The sequence below is a fragment of the Phaenicophaeus curvirostris genome, chromosome 20 (genome assembly GCF_032191515.1).
Source record: "Phaenicophaeus curvirostris isolate KB17595 chromosome 20, BPBGC_Pcur_1.0, whole genome shotgun sequence".
In the NCBI taxonomy this organism is placed as follows: Eukaryota; Metazoa; Chordata; class Aves; order Cuculiformes; family Cuculidae; genus Phaenicophaeus; species Phaenicophaeus curvirostris.
This window is the reverse complement of record NC_091411.1, coordinates 8,405,348-8,425,767: the sequence shown is the minus strand read 5'-3', so window position 1 is coordinate 8,425,767 and position 20,420 is coordinate 8,405,348. Positions and strand designations below refer to the sequence as shown.

General features: G+C 40.6%; 1 protein-coding gene across 1 annotated transcript in view; it reads left to right on the top strand.

Moving 5' to 3' along the window:
* MED27 (mediator complex subunit 27) overlaps positions 1–20,054 on the top strand; it is an 81,752-nt gene extending 61,698 nt beyond the window's left edge. The window contains exons 5-8 of the mRNA XM_069873373.1: positions 2,092–2,199; positions 8,558–8,599; positions 17,383–17,460; positions 19,560–20,054. Of these exons, the coding sequence (XP_069729474.1) occupies positions 2,092–2,199; positions 8,558–8,599; positions 17,383–17,460; positions 19,560–19,694 (363 nt within the window). The 3' untranslated portion in view covers positions 19,695–20,054. The remainder of the gene's footprint in view (positions 1–2,091; positions 2,200–8,557; positions 8,600–17,382; positions 17,461–19,559) is intronic.
* Positions 20,055–20,420: the final 366 nt, after the last annotated feature.

The following is a 20,420-nucleotide window of genomic DNA, read 5'->3' as shown; positions in this document are numbered from 1 at the left end:
CATTCTTTGTGCTACTAGCCTCATTCTTTCAGTGCTGTTAAAATGATGAACTATAATTTCTCTGAGATACATGTAGTTCTCCGAAATTTCGGCTTTTGTCAGACTTAACTAACGACACAGTCCTGCAAAAATCATCAGGAAGTCCTGACCTCCCTTCCAGCCAGTGTAAAATCTACAGGAAACCCATGTAAAAACAACAGTGGCACAAAATAGGAAGGTTTGCTATTTCAGTACTAATGTTAACCCAGCCAAAGCTGCGATGTATTCAGTCATTCGTGTTACCACAGTGCCTGGGTGCCTGTGCTCCTGGAGAAGACCTGCTTGCACAAACCGTTGTCTAAGTTGAGATTGTAACCGGAGTGCCTTCCTTGGGGAGCTCACAATCTTAGGTCCTTGTCTCAACAGCCCTTTCCACGTGTGCGTAACCCTGCTCATTTGACAGTCAAGCAAGCGGGTGATTGAGGCTACAGACCCAGCCCGGTCTGCAGAATTTGACCTTTCAGTATTTTATGATGGATGATAGCTGGGGTCCGGGTAGCTGTGATGGATTCTTAAAGGGTGAACAGTGAACTAATGCGGAAGCATTTTGAAAACTTTGTGCAGGTAAATGTTGTGGGGAGGTTTGTGGCCAGCAGTCAGTTTATTCCAGCAAGTTGTTGACTCCTTTTTCCCTTCTCTCTCCCTGTCAACTTGCTCTTGCCTGTTGTTTAGACTCTTCTCTCCTAGAGTTGCTTTCTCTATGTCCCATGCCAAAGAGCTGTCATCAGTTCCTTTCAGGATTTTTAACTGTCTGCTATATAGTGATGTAATAAGCAGACTTTAGAGTAGTTTGGGTAACTTTTCTACGAAGTCCTGCATCATCATCCCATTCCTACCACCTTTTCCCCTCCTAATCCTTCGTCAGCTGCACAGCCCCTTCTTCAGCTTTGAGATGGAATCTTTGTGCCAGATTTTCTGTCTTTCCTCTTGCAGGAGGAAAGATCTTGGCACCTCAGAGTTGATTTGCCCATTGTTAGTCTCTTAGTTAGTCAGTGTCAAGTTGAGGTTGCTTCTGATGAAACAAAGTGGTAGTTAGGAGTCATTAGCAGGAGTTAAAATGGAGAAACATGTAACAAATCAATGAAGATGCATATTGACTCCTGTCTTTGGGTGTGGGTTTGTTTGCTGAGGTTAGCAACAAAAACACAATTGTTCTAGCATGTGTTGATCTATAGTGAATGAAGCCTTGGAGCATAGACAATGGAAAATGAGCCACTGCTGGCTGGGAAATAGTAAAATGAACTAATTGCTTCTTTTTTTCATCTCACTTTTATGCTTTTGTGGATGAGGAAAAACCGTAATAATCTCTGTATAACAAAACACAAAGAAGTACTGTTAGGCACACAGCTACATTGAAATGCAAGTTCATCTTTGAAATGTAAATTGATTTTTAGATTAAAATGCCTTCATTATCACATTTTTGTCAATAATATAAACTTAGGCTTATTTCTGTTGTTATACTCTGACTCTATATATTTTCTGTTTTACTAATTTTATTCTTTCCACTTTACTGCTTCCACAGAAGACAATTAAACCTTTGACAATGTAACATTTTTACTTTTTAACCATAGTTTCCTTTTAAATAATTTTACATTTTTATTGGACCTAAAATGTTTTCCATTAACGTCATGGCATGCTTTTAACAGCTGGCATTGGAAGAGTCTGATTCTTCTTTCAAATTATTTCTCACTAGGTGGACTTATATTGGAGAATATCAAATACACTGAAAATAATCACATTTTCTCATTGTTTTTGACAAGTTATTGAGTTGCGGTGTTAATAAAATCGAGAGTTGCTTGGCAGTGTCACGTCTACACAAGGGAATTCTGTGAATTCATACATTTTCAGTTGCAAATGAATGTTTGTTCTGCACTTTATAGTCTGTCTCTTCCTTGTAACACATGCAGTATTTTTAGGTCTTTTATTTTGGTCTGTCTATAAAATATTGAAAACAAATTGCATCAACTTAAGCTGTTAGCTTGATGATCTCGTGAATTCAGACACCATCCACTCTCCTTCAGCTTGTTTTTGCCCATCTCTTGTTCTTTACAGGTTACCTTGGGAAAAGTGCTAAAAGTGATAGTGGTGATGCGGAGCCTTTTCATTGACCGGACAATAGTGAAAGGGTACAATGAAAATGTCTACACTGAAGATGGCAAGGTAGGTTATTGTATATCCAGCAGCATTTGGTTTTATTTTTGCCTGGTATTTAAATGACCGGGAACAGGAATCCCATCACAAGTACGCTGGAAACATAAAACTGTCAGAAGACTGTAGATGTTTTGCAGAATGCTCAGGTTTAAATCTATCGTGCATTGCTTGGATTTTTCATACCCAAATGTCAGGCTTCTTTCTAAGCTCTGAAGCCTGTACTTGAATTTCTAATTCATCACCTTAGACCCCAGTTGCCTCGTTAATAATGCCTACTGAGAAAACATTTTTTTTTTCAGTGTGCCAGAGCATCAATAGCCCAAGGTTCAGATTTCTCTTTTCTGAGAGCCATTGGGAAATCTTGGGCTAGTTTTGTGCTCAACGTGATAAACACAACGGTGTGAATTGTTGCGTGATAGTCGTCAATAATTTGCTCGTCAGTAACAGCATTTCTCGAACAGTAGCTATTACGGCAAGTGTTATCCATTTCCACAAGTGATTTGTTTTATGAACAATTCACCCTGCTTGAACCCTCAAATTCCTTCTGACTGCACACTCTCCATATGGCTCTCTTTAGTGCATCAGGAGATGTTAATGGGACCTGACGGCCTTCAGCTCAGCTTGTTTCTCTTCCAGGGTGGAATGGTCTCTCTTATCGAGACATCCGCCAAGACTCTTCCTTTGCCAGTAACAGTACTAAATACCTCCATGTTTCACATTTTCTCTCTGGAGCTTTCTTTTCCGATTATGAAGCCTATTAAAATAAAAAGTTCATTATATCAAGATGAGTACTTGGCACCCATAGGCCATGTTATAATGAGGTGAGACTTTTTTCCCTTTCAAAAGTGATAACTGTTTTGTAGCACACAGAAGCGCGTTGAGTACTGACCCAGAGTTCAGCAGCTCTGAGTCTGAACCCTCCGGTCCCTAGAAAAGGCCAGGAGCTGATCTGCTGAAGGAAATAGTGCAGCTGTATTTCCCAGGTGGGAGATTCACACCGCGAGGGAGGGGAATTGGCCTAAGAAGTAGTAAAATAAAAATTGCCTGATTTTGATTTGCATTATTCAGATAAGCAGCTTTAAATACCACTTTGCCGCAGAAGCAGCTGCACTGTACTCCCTGCATATTAGCATAGAAATACAGACTTTACGGCCTCAGCCCCTCTTCACCCCAAATTCTGCTCGGAAGTGAAGTAATCGTCTGCCTAAAGAGCACTGACAGTGCTTGATGGATTCCTGTGTCACACTTCATTTGGGTGGGCTCATTTTCTCTGATGAATCCAGTTTCCTTTGAAGCTCCCTCGAAATACAATAATGCTATATGTGCCGAAAAGCTAAGTAAAAGAGCTCCTTTGTGAAACTCAGCATCTGGCATTGGGCGTCTGTTTAGCTCAAGGTTAACTCTCTCAAGAGCCACATACCATTCCTCTGTCATCGTTTGCTGCGAGGGGAAAGCGGGACTCGCCAAGACCAGGTTTGGGCACAAGGCGCTAACCTTTGTCTTGTGTCAGTGGGGAGCAGTTCAGCTTCTCCAGAGCATCGGTGCCACCACCTGGCTTACTTTTTTGCTTTAAGCCAGTCTGCAGGGGAGTCTGTTTTCTACCGATTCAGCTTTCTGTGTCCAAAGCCAAGGTATGCGACTGCCTCCATGAGGCTGTGTGATCCCGTGACCTTTACGTGGCAGTTTGCTGTTCCATTGGGGCATCCCAGGGCTTTCACAAACCTGACGGTCTGCCTGTTAGGTATAAATAGGAATGTTCTATTTGACCGATGTAGAATTGGAGTTGCAGCCACTTAAATCATGAGTAAGTTTGGCTTGGAAGATTGAATAAATGCGTAGCTTGCAAATTTTGCCAACTGGAGCACATATTGACAAACAGTGAGCTCCCTCTTTTTCACTAATTAACTACACTGGTAATTGGAGAATAAGAATAAGATTGTGCTCTCTCGCAATGCTTCGCTTTACTTACTGTGCCTGCTGGGAATGAGCGATTACAGTCAATTGCAAACACAGTCCATTCCAATTCCTGCTCTGTCACAACAGATGCTGTTGGGAAAGTACTCCAGTGAGGTTTCACCGTACTATTCTGGCTTCTTAGTTTCTAGCCTGATGGGGGGAAAATACACTAGCATTCCAAAGAGACACAGAAGAATATGAAAATGAGAAAATCAGCGAGTATCTTTTTTATTAAGTAACAAAAACATGGAGAACCCTTGGGATCACGGTAGGAGGTGATCGTTTTTCCAGCCAGCAGTTTACACAGTCCTTGCTGATTTGGGAGATAGTTTCTGTGTTCCTAAGAAACATTTAACAACTGTAAACATCAGCAATAAGACAAACTAGGTGGTAGCGTACAGTATGGCAATTCTGAAGCTTCTGTCTTTTCCGTAAGCCGTGTTGAAAAAGGCACAGTGGATAAGTCATAGTCCTTTACACTTAAGGAGGTGAACAAGGGTCTATTGAGAAATCCTCCCAACTGTGCGTGGCAGGAGAGTCTGTAAGTAACAAGTAAAATTCAGTGGGGGAAGTTTCTCCAAGTGGAGAGCAAGGTTTGGGGTGACAAAACATATCCAGCAGTGTTCAGCAAAAGAAGGAGTGGCCATCACTAGCAGACTGATCGCACAGATGGTAAGTGAAAAATAGCCCGTGCACAGGAGAGGCCAACAATTTGCTTGTAGGTCAGGGGAGTCATCATTCATCTCTGGAAGTACAACTGTTTTAGCAAATTTCACACTATGGGAAGAAAAAGGGAAGGGGTGAGTGCAAATAGCAGAGGTGTTGATAGTCTTCTGGCTCCTTAGGCAAGTCTAGAAATAAAACAAATACAGTTGTTTCTCATAGTCGTGGAATTGTGCGTGGTGCCATTCGAGCAGTTACATGGGAACGCTGACATTGCATGATCGGGGTTGCTTTAGCTTGCTGCGTGCTTGTACATCGTACTGTGTAGGTTGACAGGTGAAAAGCTTCACGTGGTTTCTGCTGTACTGAAGTCTAGTTAAATTGGGTACTCCCTCTTAGAGATTTAAATACTTCTAAAGTTAAGGTGGAAAAAAGTCTTAAGGTTGCAGTGAGTAAAATAAGAGATTGCATTCTGGTGGTTTATTTTCAGGCTTTGCCTATACAGACGAAGAATCATTGCATTTCTTGAGTGTTCTGTGTACTTCTCTCATGAATTATTCACAAACCCTGCAGAATATGTCTTTGCCAAGTTGCCAGCTGCATAACTTAGACATTTTTGGTGACACTTTGCAAAAACAATAGGTGAGATCTGGCAGCCTCTGTCATGTCGTGGGTTCTGGATGCTGATTGCTCTGCAGACGCTCTTGCTTACCATACAAACCCATTGCATCCACCACATACTGATGCATTTTAATTAGCCCCGTGGTTTTAGTGATGGCACTGTGCCACCCTTAATTTTAGACTGACATACTCACTGTGCACTGGAATTTAACCATGGATAGTAATTAATTACCGGTGTTGTCCTGATTCCTGAATAAATGAGGCAGTACAGCTCACCCCTGCAGGGCAGGCTTATTGTCAGCTGAGCCATTAGTAGCCCTAGGCTGCCAATAAAAATAAAAACGTATTGGGATTTTTTGGCATAATTAGAAAGTGCTTTTTGTTGGATGCAGAAACCAAGAACCACCTTGATGGGGTGTATTGAGAGTGGGAACTTAGCATCGCTGCCTAGCCAAATTCTGATTTTTGCATCCATTAGACTTAACTAAAGAAACGTAAGAGTCTCTGTTGAATTATCATGTTAAGGAACTTGGGTTATGTTAATGCTACGGCTTCATTAATTACCCCATATCAATAAGAAAAGGCAGCTTTTAGCCTCCTAGCGTAAGAGAGGGAAAGAAATAGTAGTATCAAAGGAAAGCTTCAAAGACAGGCAGAGCTGTCTCTCGGGTAATTTCTGATCCCTGCATTCTTTCCACTTCAAAGCTGGATGTGTGTGTGTTTGGGTGACGGGGGGGTTGAATCCGATTTCTCTAATAAGTGTTGGCACCGGACCTGTTTGATATTAGATGCAGGGAACATTCTGATTTGTTATCGCCTTTGAAATCGTTCAGACGACCTTCAGAAAATGGCCTCTTGTTACTTGTGCCGGGGGAGGGTGGGGAGAGTGGGGCACTGGGAGAAAAAAGCCCCAGTGTAATTCCCATGCAGAGGATGCCCTGAAATTGTGTTTTCAGCAGTTTTTTAGTTACAAATGTGTGTCTTGATTGAAAGTGAAAAGTTGAAGAATAATAGACCTATAACGATGCATTCTTTAATCTGCCTCTGCCTTAATCCTCTCTTGCAGGGGGAAAGGTGGGCAGTTGTTTAGAATCGTAGAATCATATTATTGCTTGGTTGGAAAAGACCTTCGAGATCATCAAGTCCGACCACAACTGTTTAGGATGTGTGTGTGTGGTTTGGGGGGTAGTAGCTGTTTCTCTTTTCTTTCTATTTTTCTTTTTATCTTTCTTTTTTCTTTTTTTATTTTTTTCTTAACTTGGATAACATCATGTCTGTAAGGCAAACATTCTTTACTTTTTCTGCTTTTCAGCCTTTATGTCAAGTAATGAACATTCAGAACCTGTTGGACTCATCTTGATGCAGCATCTGAAGCAGACTTTTGTTTCAGATCTTGAGTCTAACTAGAGAGGATCGCGTACTTGGTTTGATCACTAGAGATTAGCAAAACCATGTATGTATTCCAATTATAGCAACTCTGTCCAGAGAAAGCCTTAAATTACATGAAAACAGTTTTTTAAAAAATACGCATTAATTTTTTATTTTCAAATGTAGGCTTTTCTAATGTCAAAATGCAGTGCTTCTTTCCCAACAGGCACAGGGCTGTTATTAAATCAAGCTCAAGACCCAAGTCCAGGCTGAACCGCTGCTGTGGGCTCTAGAGAATAAGTGGGGTTGGTATTCACACAGGTTCTTGATCCCACCCTAAGAGCCAGTAAATGTAAAAAGGCCTGTAGGTACATGCCTCGGGCTACTTCTGTCTTCCTCTAGCCTGGAAAAGGCATCGAGACATCAGCTGCCTTTTGTCTCGCGGCAAGGTCAGCAGTATTAAGCCATAAAACATCTATCCTGAAGTGATTTTTAGTCTTTAACGTCGTTTCCTCTCCAGTCTGAGGTTTGGGGACTCCTGTACCAGGATTTGGATGTGGGCCACTTAACAGTGTCGCTCTTAAAGGAATGGGAACTTTGAGCATTCTGAATTAATTCCTTGGGTTCAGCATCCTTCCTCCTCTCCTCCTTCACCCACTCGAGTGTGTGTTACTCGCTTCGTATTTCATTTCAGACTCTAAATATTGTGCCTTTTAGAAGACTTGTAAATTCAGCTAGAACTTATGGGCACTATTATAAGACAGAATTGACATAATCAGTGGTACTTTATAGTCAAGAGATGAACCCCCCATGTGGGAGAGCATGTGCCTGACCGTATTATCAAGCACTAGAGGAGCTGCACCTGCTTCAAAAATTCACTCCAAAGAATGGGATTTTTTGTCTAAATTAAGATTCCCGAGGTTAATACTGTAGCAATGGGATCTGTAGAAAAAAAATTATTTGCAACTTTGGGGCTGATTGAAGTTTGTCGTGTTTTTTCATGCTGTTTTTCCTTGATATAGTACAAGATATTCTGCTGGGCTGGGCTAAAAGAACATTAGCATGTCAGTTGAAATTGTTTAAGGTGTGAGCTATTTGGTCGTTTAACAAGGACAGCCTTACCTTCTGCTTTCTGGGGTTAATAAAACATTTCCAGATTGATCTTTTAGTTTGTCTATAGTTGAGCATGCATTCGAGTCATGGATGCATGCAGTGATCTGCAACCTTAAGTCTCGCTTAGTGTGATTTTTGTCTGCAAATGTAAATGCAGCTTCCTAAGGGACGTTTTATTTAGCCCCAGCAGACCACTGCTTTGGCGTAATTCAGCTAAACGTTCTTTGTGTCATCTGTAACTGAATCACTTATTCAGACACAAGACGAGCATAAAGTTAGTAAAAATGCCCTCATTTTAGAGACAGACTGAAGTTGATGAATATTTGCATAGATCAGCCACAACCCCATACAAATGAAGATTTTGCTTGTTTTTTAAGAAAATGTGTTAATTCAACAGGTCTTGTACATATAATTTTTTTCCTGAAACTGATGAACAACGTTGATCCTTCATTGCGATGTATTGCACGTCATTAATTCCCTTTCTTGGATTGCAACAGGTAAAGGCAATGGGTCAAAACAGTGCACTGAGAAATCGAGAAATACGTATCCACAGATCTGTTTGCCTGCTTTTTTGATTTGAACAGCTGCTTCTTAATTTCACGTGTATATAACACTTCTTTTTTTTCTTTTTTTCCCCCTACTGTAGCTTGACATATGGTCTAAATCCAACTATCAAGTTTTTCAGAAGGTAAGGCCCATGTTATTTCTCCCTACATCATGTATAGAAGATATGTGGATATCATTTTAGATATCAGGGCTCTTATGTAAAAGAATTTTGAATTTATTCACAGAATCACAGAATCACAGAATAACCAGGTTGGAAGAGACCCACCGGATCACCGAGTCCAACCGTTCCTTTGTCATTACATCCTGCATGTTACAAACAATAATCTGTAATAGTGGAAACGCGTGACTAGAAAAGGAGATCTCTTCTGCTGCTGTTTGATGGGAGATAAATCCACGTTACAGTTCCAGTCCCTGGTTTGGACTAGGGTGTTGGAGATTCTTCTACTCTACCTTTAAAACATCATGAAGAATCTTCAAGTACTTTTTTTTCAGTTTAAATCTTTCTGGGTAGGAAGGACTATTTCAAGTTCATTTGAATTTTCTTTTGTTATTTTCATTGGATTTGGTTTCTCCCCATTCCTGTAGACTTGAGTTTGATATATATCAGTAGAACTCACTTTTCAAAATGAGTTTGGAAATATTTTCCATGACATTATCTTGCCAGCCTCTCCTCCCATGATGGTGTAAACTAAAAGAATAACCTACGGAAAGGAATGCCATTGCAGAAAGTAAGAATAGACCAATGAGAGAGTGGGAGCGATAAGTATAAAACTACTAAGAAGGTTAAAGTGTATTTTGGAAGGATCTGTATCTCGCTATTTTCCAGGCAGGGAAGAGAAGATTTCTCTTTGAAGGCCTCTTGTCAGAATGCTGTAAGTTCAGATTGATCCGGGTTTAAATTCCGGTTTCCTTACCTTCAAGGCACAGTTCAAGGAGCTTCAGTCTCCAGCCAGCACGTTAGCTTCCTTTCATCTACTTGGGTAGTTTGTGTAACAAATGGGGGTCAGGGACTCGAAAGGGCATAAAAGCAGGGGTCAAAAGTGTGGCATATCAGCTGTATTTGCGCATCTTCCCTGAAAGATTTCAGATGCAGTCAGAAGGGAAGACGTTTGACCTTTGATATTAACCTGCTAGAGATGAAAGGACAGCTTTTGGGGAGCTTGGTTTCTCTCCTTCTCTGCCTAGCATTAAAGTAAAATTTTGCTGCAGTTGATTCTTTACCCCAGAGATTGGTGGATTAAATATTCCTTTTTCTTGCTGCTCAGAAATACTTAGTGTCAAGTAGGGTAATACAGCAGGAAGTGAAACAGCATGTGTTGTGGTAACTTAGTTTATCAATGTGCTTGAAAGTAGTGTTTGCAACGGATTCAATTTAAGGTTCTGTAATTAAGTGCATTATCTCAGTTTCCCTGTGCACGTTTGGCTGTAAGCTCATTTGGGCATAGGATTGTCTTCCTGGATGTTTTAGTTTAGGAAAACTTGGAAGGGTTAAGGCATGTTGGTGTGATTTGTACTAAAGAGTGAGGTTTTTGTTACATAGTTTTAGTTGTCTATATGCAAGATAACTGAGTAGAACAAATGTACAGGGTTGCTTAGGAGTCCAAGTGAAGGACTTGAGGAGCATAAATAAATTTTTCTTCAGCTCCAGGTGGTGGCCTGCAGGCCAAAAGTGGAAGAGGTCAGTGAGAAGGTGTGAAACGCAACAGTAAGCTGCTAGTGTGGCTGCACTGTGGATAATAAGTAAGAACCTTTATTCTCTTCCGAATTCCCTGAAACAGTGTGATGTGCCCTGAAAATAAAGTTCTTGTTCTGTAAATAATACCAAATGCATTAATATTTACAGCAAAATACAGAAAGATAAGACTGCAGGAGGAAGGGTTGCCTGTGAGCAATTGAACCACTACCTGTGGTTTTTTTATAGTAGTTTTATCCACTGTGTTCCCAGCTCTGTCACTGTGTTACCTTGGGCAACTTAACCTCTCTTTGGATCAGTTTTCCACATCCCTTAGGCTAGGGTAATACTTGCTGACTTCACAGGAGCTATTGCTGAATTGGTTGCCTGGTGCTCTCAGATTCTTGCATGAAAAACGTGACAAAAATGCAAGGTGATGGTGCTTTCTAATCAATAGATTCTGTACTATCGAGCTGATAGTTAAAGTTAAGGCTAAAGACCTAAGTCAAGTTTTCAAATAGATGATAAAAAATGCTGTGGTTCAGCATAGTAAGTTTTCTCTCTGTGATGCTGTGCTTACTTGATTTTGTCTCTGTTCTCTGAAGCTGCACTTGTATCCATTTATAATACCCAGGACTAATGATTTAGCAGTAGCGAAATGAAGGGAATAGAAACAGTAGTGGTAGAGAAACTATGATACTGTTATAGGTGTAAGATCTATACTGCAGGATCTCCAGAACAAATGTTTTCATGCCATTATAAAATCATCAGCAAATGTGTTGGAGCACATCTGAATGTTCCTGAAGTGTATTTCTCATGACAGTCACCAGTATCACGATGTAGAATCACTGTGCTGAGAAGGATGAGCAACTGCTCCCACTGCCGAGGCTGGAAAGCCCTTCCAGCTCTGCCTTTAACGCTGTAAAGTCAATCATCCCTCTGAAGGGCAGGGCTGTTTCTCTTTAAAACGGAACCGAGTTCTCCAACTCCATCTTCAATGATAATATAACAGCATCTGGAGCTCACGGGATACCTGCCGGTGGTAACTGTCAAATTCTCACAGGGCTGCAGCATGACTTTCTGGATTAAGGACCAGAGACCTCTGATCTTCAATCCAACCCTGTCAAACAAAGCTAAATTTGTCCTGACTTTCTGTTTGCCAACGCTGGCTGTGTCAGCAAGCCTTTTCTCTCTCCTTCTTATTAGGCAGGATCCCCGAGTGTGTATAATGTGACGGGGGACGGCTCCCGGCGGGCCCATTACTGTTAAAGTGAGCAGTCGTTTTCCAAGTTCCCTGGAGACCTCTTGCATCTGATCCTGGGGTGAATAAGCTTTATAGGCATTGAATCCACCAGCAGGGTTAGATTCAGAGAATGGAGCTGGGAAAAAAAGAGAGGGGAGGCTGAAAGGGCAAAAGCACGAGGAGCAAAGAAAAGGTTTTTCAGACTTCTATGTTGGTCTGACATTTAAACTCTGCAGGAGTGGCAACTGTTTTGATCTTAAACCTTCTTATTTTAACACCTTGCATCTCTTGATCCACTAGCACAAGAGGAGGAAATATTTTGGGGCTTAAATCTTGGTGGGAAGAAGAGTGTACAAGGGCTGCATAATTCCAGGTCATTGTGCAGAGGATTAAATATACATATGTATATAATAGAGAATATATATATATAGTAGAGAGTGGTGTAAAGTTTATAATTTTGCATTCAAAACCAGGCAAAAATACAAAATAGTAGGACTGCTCTGAGTGCATCAAAGTGGGAGATGGTGTCAAAAATTACTTGTTTCATTTGTCTCAGTTAAGAGCAGCATGGCTGTTTTAGCTGTGTGATACGACCGGTTTGGCTCTTCAAGTCGTATGCCTAGGCTTTAAACCCACACATTTCTCTCTGACCTCAGTCCTATTCTTTTTTTCACCTAAATGTTTAGTTTTGGCATGCCACAAACTGGTTTTGTTTTGGCTTGATAGGCACGTTTTAACCTAAATGTTGAGAAGCTCTTTGTACCTATCCAGCTGTTTGTGAGTTGTGCAATCCCAAAGCGGTGGAACTCGGAGCACAATTTTCACCACTACAAGGACACATAAGTATTGTAATGTATGAAGATGTATTCTTGTCAATAATCTTGGAATAAAATCACTTGCAAGATGAATGCATGCATGAGACAGCTATCGGGCTGTTGATGATGTCTGCTCAAGGAGAGGAGATGGACTGTTCCAGGGTCATTCCTGTGATTGCTCCTTTGCATGATCAGGGCTTTTGACCTGCTTAGGGGAAATCAAATCTCAGTGACCCAGTGACAGAACAACCAAACTAGAAACTTAAGCACACTGTGAGCTCTGAAAACAATGGATAAATCCTACGCTTCAGAGAAGTCTGGTAATGCTTTATTGACTTGGGAGTGGGGAAAGGTGTATAAAGGATTTGTGTGGAGTTCATCAGTGCCTGGTCATAGAGGCAACATCTGTCATCCTTCTGCACACCTCTCAGGCACCACATTCCTTCCAGAGAGACTCAAATGTGTTCCTGGAGAGGAGATTGAGTAATGGAAATCCTTGGAAATGAACAAAAGCACTCATGTGATTTTTCCACACTGTAAAATGTCTAAACACTAATATAATAACTTCCTTTCTTTTAGCTCTCAGTGCTGTGCTCACCCTCCAGAACTCATTGCTACTGTCTGCTGTTAAGGCCATGAACTTAGCAGGGTTTAAAAAAAAATTAAAAAACTTCCAGGGGATTTAGAGAATCCCTTTATATTGGATGGAGTTGTCAGTGCCGTACTTGAGAGAATAAACCAATAAGTAAGTGGCAAGGAAAGTTATGACTCTTAAAGGAAGTTTTGCACTGGCTTTTGAAGAGCACATTTACTGGCAGTGAGGTAAAATACTAGGAGAGAGAGAAACAGCTTCTGTAATACAGTCATGCAATATTTGTAGGTTTCTTGTTTAGTTTTTATGCATGGTATAGCTTCATCCATCTCTGGAAGATACCTAGTCTGTGATGGAGCAAAGCTATACCAGAGATCATAGAATCATTAAGGTTGGAAAATACCTTTCAGCTCATCTAGTCCATCAGCCGAACCCCACCATGCCTGCTAAACCATGTCCTGAAGTGCCTCATCTACATGGTTTTTTAACACCTCCAGGGATGATAGCTCCACCACTTCCCAGGACAACCTGTGCCAGTGCTTGACAACCCTTTCAGTAAAGAAATTTCTCCTAATATCCAATCTTATGACTGAGCAGAGTGTTGTGAGCTCAGTGGGTTGCTCCTCGTGGCAGTCTAGTTGTTCACCAAGAGCAGCACAGATACAGGATGGAATTTGCACAAAGTAGCAGTGAAGAGGTTTGATCCAGTATCAGTCTGTTCACTGTTCCCAATGTACTCGGCACCCTAGACAAGGAGCAGAGACACATTTAAGGAGTACATGGTTAGTGTCAACTTGAATTTGGAAGCAAAAAGGAGAGGAAAACAAAAATCTTGGGCGATATAATTGCCTATTAACGAGAAGGGAAGTTCTCTTTTTCAAATTGAGTCACTTTGCCAGAATTCTTTTTTCCATGTAACTCAAGTCCTTTTTGCTCTGTCTCAAAGTAAAACAATAGCTGTTCTATTTAGCAAAATGGTGCTTCAGGAGATTGCCTTGGTTTGCCTTTTTTTCAGACAAAAATTCCAAGTGCTTTTCAATATAGGAATTGTGATATATTGAGCTTTCCTGCAAGATCTCTTGAAAATCTGTTTCAAGATCCAGAGCAGCAGCTGTCTCGATCAATGTGTGCTCTTTGGAGTACGTTCCTTTATAAGAACACGGAGAGAAATTAGAAAGTAACCGCTAACTTGGAGAGCAGTGGGTAAGGTAGAGCAATGAAAGTGAAGTTAATAAAAGAAAAGCCTGAAATGTACAAAATGTCATCCTGCACCCAGAATAAATTAGTTTGTGATTCCAACTTGGCTGGAAGAAGAAGCGTCTCCCTTAGGTGAGCTGGCGCATAAGCAGTTTGTTTTGCTTTGCCTTGTTGTGCAATCGGATTGCCATTAGTAAAGCCGGGTATTGATCTTCCTCTCCTCACCCCTTCCTCTTTTTTCTTTTTTCCTTTTTTCCCTCTTTTTTTAATCTTGGCCAATCTGTGTTTTCTTTCATTGTCTCTGTTACCTTGGGGTGGTAATTTTTCCTTCCCCCCCATGCAGCGGCTGGTTCATCGTTTGCCCAGCTCTCCTCTGTTCTTTGCTGGCCCAGGTGGGTCATTCCCCTGCTCCTCTTCCTCACATTTGACACCCACTTTGATCTGTGTTACAAGCATTTTATCAGCACTCGCTTATGGTAGAAATCGCCTCCTTTTTGTTCAGAAAACATTATTAGTGTTCTAGCAATGCTGGGATGGCTTTTATCTCCCCGTGGAATCTCATTAGTTTTACATTAAAATAGGAAGAGCATATGTGCAACTCTGCCAAAGTGGCCAGTCAATTTAAATTTGTTAATAGCCATATTTTTTGAGCAACTTTCTTCAGTGCCAGGAGAAAACAACTTTGTTGTTCAGGAAAAAAAAAAAAAGAGTTTTTTCAGAAGTAGAAAAACAGCAGAAGGAGAGCGGCTGCTCATAAATATCTTCAGAACTTTCTATTCTTTGACATGTCAGGTACCAGCCTCTAAAAACACTATCTTAAAAGAAAAAAAAATTCTAATAGTGAGTAGGGTTTGGATTACAGTCCTTTCTGAACACCACATGAGATGTGTTTAAAGGAAGTGACTGATTTGAATTATGCTGTGCTATTAATGCACTGTTAATCACCTTATTGCTGATATTTCTTACATATAAGTGGCTTAAACAGGCTGAGGTCCATTTTGTGAATATTTTTTCAAACTCACCAGAGTGTGCAAAGCCCTGAAAGTTTTCCCTTCCAAATGTCAGAATCACATGTCCTTATTCACGCTGAGCAGACCTGCTCTTGGAATCAGTTGTACCCAAACGATGGGGTACAAAATACATCTCGAAAACTGTAGTGTGACTTAAAACTGGATTCGGTGTAGGACAGACTGATTTGATGAAGTGTTCTGTGGAGGGAGTTGTATGGTGTGAATTAGAGCCCGTCTGTACACGGATTTATTTGGGAATACATCTTTTGCAGATTCACCTCCCTGAATAGCTTCGAGCACGAGCCACACTTTCTCCAGTGGAAGTTTTGAGCACTTTAGCACAACTCACATCGCTGAACTGACTAGTTACAAATCAGGAACAAGCACAGTTTGCTGGGAATAGCAATTATCATTTCAGCTCATGCTTCATCTTACTCAAAATTTACTCTACCGTACAGATGAGCCCTGAGAAGAGCACTACTTCTCCATGTTAAAACCAGAAAATACAATTTAGTTACTAACCACACATTCTGTAGTTTGTTGGATGCTTTGATATTACTGATGGGGACCATAAATAGATTTACAGGTTCCAAGATACAGGTTGTAGAGAGGAGGGTGCTGGCCTCTTCTCTCAAGTGACAGGACAGGACAAGAGGGAATGGCCTCAAGCTCCACCAGGGGAGGTTCAGGCTGGACATTAGGAGAAAATGTTTCACAGAAAGGGTCATTGAGCACTGGCAGAGGCTGCCCAGGGAAGGGGTTGAGTCACCTTCCCTGGAGGGGTTCAAGGGACAGGTGGACGAGGTGCTAAGGGACATGGTTTAGCGTTTGATAGGAATGGTTGGACTCGATGATCCGGTGGGCCTCTTCCAACCTGGTTATTCTATGATTCTAAGATGCAAAAAAAATAGGTTTACAGGTTCCAAGATGCAAGACCTCTAAAGATCTCATAGTTGTGTGGTCCTGAGTTCTTTAGTAGTCCAGCCCAGAGAATTTTGCCAGTCCCTTCAGCTTTATAAACCTAGCACTTGGGAGAAGAAGCGAGCTGATGATTTAGGAAGCTATAAACCTACAGCTGACCAGCTGGACACCGCTGGTGAATTGTATCATAGCTGTTCATAAGCTGCGCGTGTCCAGAGTAATTTAGTAATGGTAGCAGTTTAAGTAAAAAATGAATCTATCGAAGCAGTGCTTAGTTTTCCCAATTTTGCTTTAATTAGTCTTGTTGCTATAAATATACATTTTAGATGTATTATGTCTAACTAATTCCCAGATGTAAGATGTTGTTAGGGTTCTGTCTGGGAAATAAAAAAGCTTTCTATCAGAAATCTGTTACTAATGCAAGTATTCATAAACCCTAATCACATTAATGGATTTCTGGTTTCAGAGGAAATGAAACCAAGAGCTCAGTTCCTGTTCGTTCAATGTAAGCAACCTGAAATAGGACTACAAGAGTTAAATACTTTAAGCTCTCCCATTAAAAACTGGAGAGGAGCGCACTCATTTTTCCATTAAAATGTATTTTCAAATTAGGGTGTTTTACCATAGTGGTTTGGATTTGTTTTTTAATAAAACAGACCAAACCTGAAGCTTTGGCTTTTTTGGAAGTCATAACCTCTATGCTAATAAGTCAGTCTTCCAGAAGTTTTTTATTCAGCTATGTTATTGACGGTGTTTTTTTCTTTTGATGAGCAAATCAGCTTAGGCAGAGAGAAGATATTCTCTACAAAAAATAACCAGAGCAAAAAAACAGGAACATAGAACGAGAAAACCAGAGTGCTTTCCTCTGACCTGATTTGCTTAGTGACTTTGTTTATGGTTTCACAGAATACATGGGATTTCAATCACAGAAGCACAGATTCTGCTTTTATGCTGTAGATATTTGAAAATTAGGCATATTACTTGCTACGGATGCTTTTATTTTATACAGTACAGAGGATGGGGTTTTTCCTTTTTGTGGCTGGGTTGGTGCTCCACAGTGGGAGGTGAAGCATGTTAGGTTAGTGTTGTTCCATGTGGCACAGAGCTGGATGCCTTCCTTGTCACTTGGCTCACATTAACTATCAGACTAGATTCTTTTACCAACACTTTTAGCTTTTATCACGTTTTTGAACTTCCAAAGGTGTGTTTGATTTTACTGTATGCACAAGAAGTTATTTACCATAAATGCTTCATCTGACTTTTGCATGAAGTTGGCAGAGGGAATGGAAGCTAGCTGGCAAAAGCTACCCAAAAATACTTCAAGAATGTGTTTTGAGTCATGTAGTCCTTGGTTTGCTACTTTCCCATGGGATTTTTACTGGTTTTGTGCAGATTAACGCTGTTTGAATGAATACAGAATGAATAAGGGTATGTTCTCCTTTCATCTGATGCAGGTTACGGATCATGCAACCACTGCTCTGTTGCACTACCAGCTGCCTCAAATGCCAGATGTGGTAGTCAGATCTTTCATGGTAAGTGTATTGGGAAAGATTATTTCCAGGTAGACTTCATAACGCTTACAATGATTGACATTAAGCTCTTCTGATGCGGTTGTAATTTCATCTATTTAAACAAGCTAGAAAGTAGAGAATGACTATAATTCTTTGTATCTCATGCCTGGAAAGGATGAAGAGTTTGTTCTCTGATGTATTCAGAAGTTTCCTTGCTAAGTAAAATCAATCAAGTACTGCTGTACTTTGGTATACTGGTTTAATTTTGTCACCTCAAATTCTACTTGTGTTTAGAATTTTATTTGTAAAATAAACTCATAAGCTTCTGTAGCCTGGTTAATCAGAGAGTGAAAACGAGGGTTTATGATTCAGAATTCCTTCTACCAACGCGAATATTGGCCGTGAAGACTCTTGCTGTTCTCTCTGCTGCTATCTTCCAGAGGAGGCTTTTGAGAGAGGTTTCCTCTGATTTTCAGGCTTACCTTTGCTTATTTCTATTCTGTTACACCTTCACCTGAAGCAACATTGTTGAGACTTCTAAAAACAAACTTGTAATTTTGCCATTCACTGTCTTTAGGTGTGCGCGACAGCATTGGTTCTTTCCTATCTCTAATTTCCATTGCGTAATTACAGAACAGTCAGGCTCCCTTACCTGCTGTGCTGATTTGCTTATTTAATGAAAAGGCTACTAAGATGAGAGATTTGCGAAGGTCTCTTCTCTTGGAGCGCATCTGAAGATAATAGGTTTTGAAAGGTGAAAGCAACCCTTACTGGTTAAATCCATGTTTCAACATGTTTCTGAAAATTAATGTTTAATAGAACATGCAGCGCGTTTGTTTAAGCTATGGGCCTGCCTTATTGATCTGGTAAAGCACTACTAAAACTTTTAACAAAGCAAAACCAGATGTGCACCAGAAATGTCAATAGGTTGGTCCTTTTGCCTGTCAGGTGTGCAATCCACGTGACAGGATGTAGTGAAGCCCTAATTTTCTGTCGGGAATGAAGAACACAATTTTTCTTTCAACAGTTGTCTCAAGTGCACAATTTAACTTCATTTACCTATTTTTGTGTTATGGTTCAGAAAATTCGATTTCTCTGTAGTGCAAGCAAAGCCCATCCAAGCTGAAGTAAATAACAGCAATTTACTTGTAGTGTTCTGTTGCCCTTGTCCCCATATTTACTGCTAAACCAGAGAAGATCTAGTTCTTTTGGAGGAGAGTTATTGACGGCCAAAGGTTCGGTTGCTATAGAGAAGGCTCTGATGAAGATGGAAGGATTTGTTTCAATAAACTCCGTTGACCTCTTCTTCAGAGAACAATTTTCTCTTATCGATGTAACTCAATAGGACTTAAAATGACAAGATTCATGTGCATCCTTCACAGTATAAATCTGCTGCTCTTGGTGTTTTTAGCTGTATATCTCCCTGAGTTGGGTGTTGAGTTATGTAATGCTCATTGCTACGTATGGCGATGGGAACAATCCCGTTTAGAGCAGGAGCTTTACCTAGGAACATCTGAACTTACTCTGAGTTGTTCAGCACTCCTGTTTTATATTTATGTTCATGGGTGTAATTAGATTTAAAATGGTACAGTATTTTTATGACCAATGAGTATTGATCTTAAAATCACATTAGAGAGGAAGTTAGTTAGCTTGCTGTGAAAGTGCTTTTATCTTCAGCCGTGGAGACTTCAGACCATTGCAGTATGGTTGCAGCAGGGGTGTGATAGATGATCATAGGAAGAGACAAACCAATATTCGGTTGAAGAAGGTACCCATCAAGAACAATTATATTCCAGTAAAAATATGAGAAGCATTACAATACTTGCTCTCCGTCGTGATTCTCGAGCTGCATATGCCTTCTGCTCAGAGTGCATGAATTTTCTATTAACAAATCTGCTTAAGTGACTAAAAAAAGCAAAAGATGATTAATAAAGTGGGAATTCAGCTATGCAGTGACCTTGTAAGCTTCTGCATGTTTCTGTTTATAAAAATCACTCTATACCTCGCTGGAGCCTCGCCAAAGTACATTCTCTGTCCTTGCTATCACTGTTTGACAAGAATGATGACAAAGGCAAACATCCATATCCAGTTTTCTTAATTTCTCTCCCTTTTCCTTTTAGACCTGGTTAAGAAGTTACATAAAGCTGTTCCAGGCTCCATGCCAGCGCTGCGGAAAGTTTCTGCAGGATGGCCTGCCACCCACGTGGAGGGATTTCCGAACACTTGAAGCTTTTCATGACACTTGCAGGCAATAGTAGCCCAACCCAGACATCGGTACGTGAGGAGTGAGCATTCATTTAGGCTCAGAAAAGAGCTGATGTCTAATTAAGTGGTTCCAAATATGAACCTTTCATCCAGTACCAAGTAATGAGGTTGCCCTAATATATTTGAGTATTTAGAAGCACACGTGAGACTGATGCCTTTTGAAGAAGATGGTGAGAAGCTGTGTGATCGCTTGATGCTTCTGAGGTGAAAGGATATGTCTGGGGAGATCTGACAGAAATCATTGTTGTTCTAAACGCTAATGAAAATACCCATGTACAGTTTGTGTTTTATGACAGAATTTGCAACGTTCAAGACTTTTATAAGCTTGAAATAAATTTTGTATTGCAGGATTTGTGGTGTTTATTGCGTTATTTGATTGACAAAATCCTTGGGGTTTGTGTGGATTTTACAGTGCTGCTCTTTTCTTTAGAAAATCTGGAAACATATGAACACACGTGCTGCTATGATGGGGGGTGGTATCTGAGTGCTGATCTTTTTCTGGAAGAGAGTATGGCATTGATTAAATGTGGAATTTCAAAGGCATGTGGCAGCTTGGAAGATGCAATGTACTTTCTGAGGCGGGGGGGAAACAGATGTTTCCCTTTCCTGAAATTGTAATGAAAAATGTTAGCATGGTCTGCATGTATTAAGTGGTTAGAAAACGTGTGATGAGCAGTGACAGTGTGTGTAATTCGTCATGTTCTACAACTGAAAGT